Raw genomic sequence first — 1,893 nt, 5'->3', positions numbered from 1 at the left:
ATTGACCACCAAATGAAAGGGATATACAATATACAGGCTGGGGTACAATGTTTGACTTTTTAGTTCACATTTAGTCCAATAGTTCTTCCATATTTCTTCCGTTGATGTGTTATGTTTAAATTATTATGTGCACTACATTGTCCTGATGAAAAGTACGGTCGGTGCTATGCTATACATTGTCTAGTTCAAGTTGTAGAAGTGTGCTTATCTAGTCCATTCAGAATCATCTCACATTCTGAATGACAATGGCCAAACAATGGAGATAAATTATAGAAGAGACTACAAAGGTTGCTGCTGATGTCAAAATTAATTTCATGCTCCCATCCTGCTACTGGTGACAGCAGGTCACATGACGCATTATGCCAGATCATAGTCTGCCCGCCAACCCGAGAGGGCACAGAGAGATGTGCTTCTCCTCTGGATTCATATCCATGCTAAACCAGTGGGCACACGTTGACCTCCACCCTGGGTGCCACCTATGCCTCTTACACCACCCATTGAGCCTGGTAACAACTCCAACTACATTTCTAGCGGAATGGCAAGCCATGTTTGGGACCATGGGAAATGATGACTAGCACAAAGGAGTTCACACTTTTTGGAAAATTATTTCCCGCAAGCTATAAATTGATTCTGACTGGGAAGTCTTCAGCTCATGTTGGGTTTGATGTAAAGGTGCATCTTCCCTATAGGCAAGGAATATATCATTGCAAAGTGATAATTAGATAATATCATGTTGATTTTAAATGCAAAATTTGTTCAACACAATGTGACCCGTTGTCATGTCTTTGTCTTTCAGACCCAGAACCGAAGATGAACTGGGCATCGTTTTATGCCGTCATAAGTGGTGTAAACAGACACTCTACGGGCATAGGTCGCATCTGGCTGTCTGTCCTCTTCATTTTCCGTATCCTGGTTCTCGTGGTGGCGGCAGAGAGCGTGTGGGGCGACGAGAAGTCTGGCTTCACCTGCAACACCCAGCAGCCTGGCTGCAACAGCGTCTGCTACGACCACTTCTTCCCTATCTCCCACATCCGCCTGTGGGCACTCCAGCTGATCCTGGTGTCCACCCCAGCCCTGCTGGTGGCAATGCACGTGGCCCACCGCCGCCACATCGAAAAGAAGCTCCATAAACTGTCTGGACGCGCCAGTCCCAAAGAGCTGGAGCAGATTAAGACTCAGAAGATGAAAATCACAGGCGCTCTCTGGTGGACGTACGTCATCAGCCTGTTCTTTCGCATCCTCTTTGAAGTCACCTTCATGTATCTGTTTTATATGATCTACCCCGGCTACAAGATGATCCGGCTGGTGAAGTGTGACTCGTACCCCTGCCCGAACACTGTGGACTGCTTCGTATCGAGGCCTACAGAAAAGACCGTCTTCACTGTGTTCATGCTGGCTGTTTCAGGTGTCTGTATTGTGCTCAATATTGCAGAAGTGGTCTTCTTGGTTCTGAAGGCTGTTGGCAGGCACAGGTACAAAGATTCAACCATGGGGGCTTGGATCTCCCAAAAACTCTGCTCTTACTAACAAACGTGTGACTCAGTACTGGCACTAATGGACATGAAAGTGCCACCTAAGAGTAATGGAATTACTGTACATCCATCCAGGTAACTTTATCATGGGGGAAATGTAGATTTTACGAATAATATAAAAAGTATTGCCATTGAATAACCACTTGATAAATTGAACATTCATATGATCAGCACTCAAACATAGAAAGTGAAATCACTGGATTCAACTCAATATTGAACTGGCCACAGTATTTTCTTCCCCCTTTTTTTTTTACACACATTCGGAATCGTTAACATGCACGATGTGAATGGTGGTGAGAGTATACGGTAAATCTGTAAATGAAGTGCTGTAATCACACTTCAGATACAGACTTTCGTGTTA

At 44.6% G+C, this 1,893-nt stretch overlaps 1 protein-coding gene across 1 annotated transcript; it reads left to right on the top strand.

The window, feature by feature from the left end:
- Positions 1-478: 478 nt before the first annotated feature.
- Positions 479-1,527, top strand: LOC308304202 (gap junction beta-1 protein-like; the record flags this gene model as incomplete). Its single annotated transcript, XM_080748764.1, has 2 exons — positions 479-506; positions 797-1,527. The coding sequence occupies 2 exons, from the start codon at positions 479-481 to the stop codon at positions 1,525-1,527; spliced, it is 759 nt and encodes a 252-aa protein (XP_080604890.1).
- Between the last annotated feature and the right edge of the window lie 366 nt (positions 1,528-1,893).

The sequence above is a fragment of the Nannobrachium achirus genome, assembly GCF_963921795.1.
Source record: "Nannobrachium achirus genome assembly, chromosome: 19".
In the NCBI taxonomy this organism is placed as follows: Eukaryota; Metazoa; Chordata; class Actinopteri; order Myctophiformes; family Myctophidae; genus Nannobrachium; species Nannobrachium achirus.
The sequence above is the reverse complement of the archived record's forward strand: the minus strand, read 5'-3'. Positions and strand labels throughout refer to the sequence as shown.